The sequence below is a fragment of the Tupaia chinensis genome, unplaced genomic scaffold (genome assembly GCF_000334495.1).
Source record: "Tupaia chinensis unplaced genomic scaffold, TupChi_1.0 Scaffold143624_1, whole genome shotgun sequence".
Lineage (NCBI taxonomy): Eukaryota > Metazoa > Chordata > Mammalia > Scandentia > Tupaiidae > Tupaia > Tupaia belangeri.
Window position 1 is genome coordinate 1,536,250 of NW_006203472.1, and position 537 is coordinate 1,536,786.

The window sequence follows — 537 nt, forward strand, 5'->3', positions numbered from 1 at the left end:
CAGGAGCGTGGGCGCCCCACGGAAGCTGTAGGCCGGTGCACGCAGCTTGGTGGGCGTGTGTTTCATGAAGCCTGTGTGGGCAGTGGGCTCTGAGCAGCCTGCAGCCAGGCCCGCCTTCTCCCAGCTGGGAGTCAGGAACTGACCCACAAGCCCTCCCCTGCCCTCGCGTTCAAGCTCTTACCCGTGGTGGGTGGAATCAGGTACTTGGGTCCTGGGCTGCTGTAGAGGGCCATGATGGGCCCCCGGGGGCGATGGGGCCTCCAACTGCCCACCCATACCTCCTCTGCCATGGTCGGCTCTGTCCATGAGAAGAGGGTGTGACCATGTGCTGGAGGTCCCCCCTCCCCCCACCCCCAGCCTTGACCTTGCTCCTGCGGTCAGAGCAGCTGCAGCTCCTCCAGGGGGCAGCGGGAGCTTTCTCCTTGGAATAGAGGGCTTGCACTTGTGTCACCACTCCCTGGGATGGGGCATGGCAGACCCTGGGGACAGCCAGGAGGAGCTGCCACTCTGCTCCTCAACTGACCATCCGCCTGGCTC

At 65.2% G+C, this 537-nt stretch overlaps 1 protein-coding gene across 1 annotated transcript in view; it reads right to left on the reverse strand.

The window, feature by feature from the left end:
* Positions 1 to 537, reverse strand: part of CIMAP1A (ciliary microtubule associated protein 1A) — a 7,379-nt gene that overhangs the window by 5,553 nt on the left and 1,289 nt on the right. The window contains exons 2-3 of the mRNA XM_006164485.2: positions 182 to 298; positions 3 to 71 (exon numbers count right to left, since the gene is read on the reverse strand). Of these exons, the coding sequence (XP_006164547.1) occupies positions 3 to 71; positions 182 to 290 (178 nt within the window). The 5' untranslated portion in view covers positions 291 to 298. The remainder of the gene's footprint in view (positions 1 to 2; positions 72 to 181; positions 299 to 537) is intronic.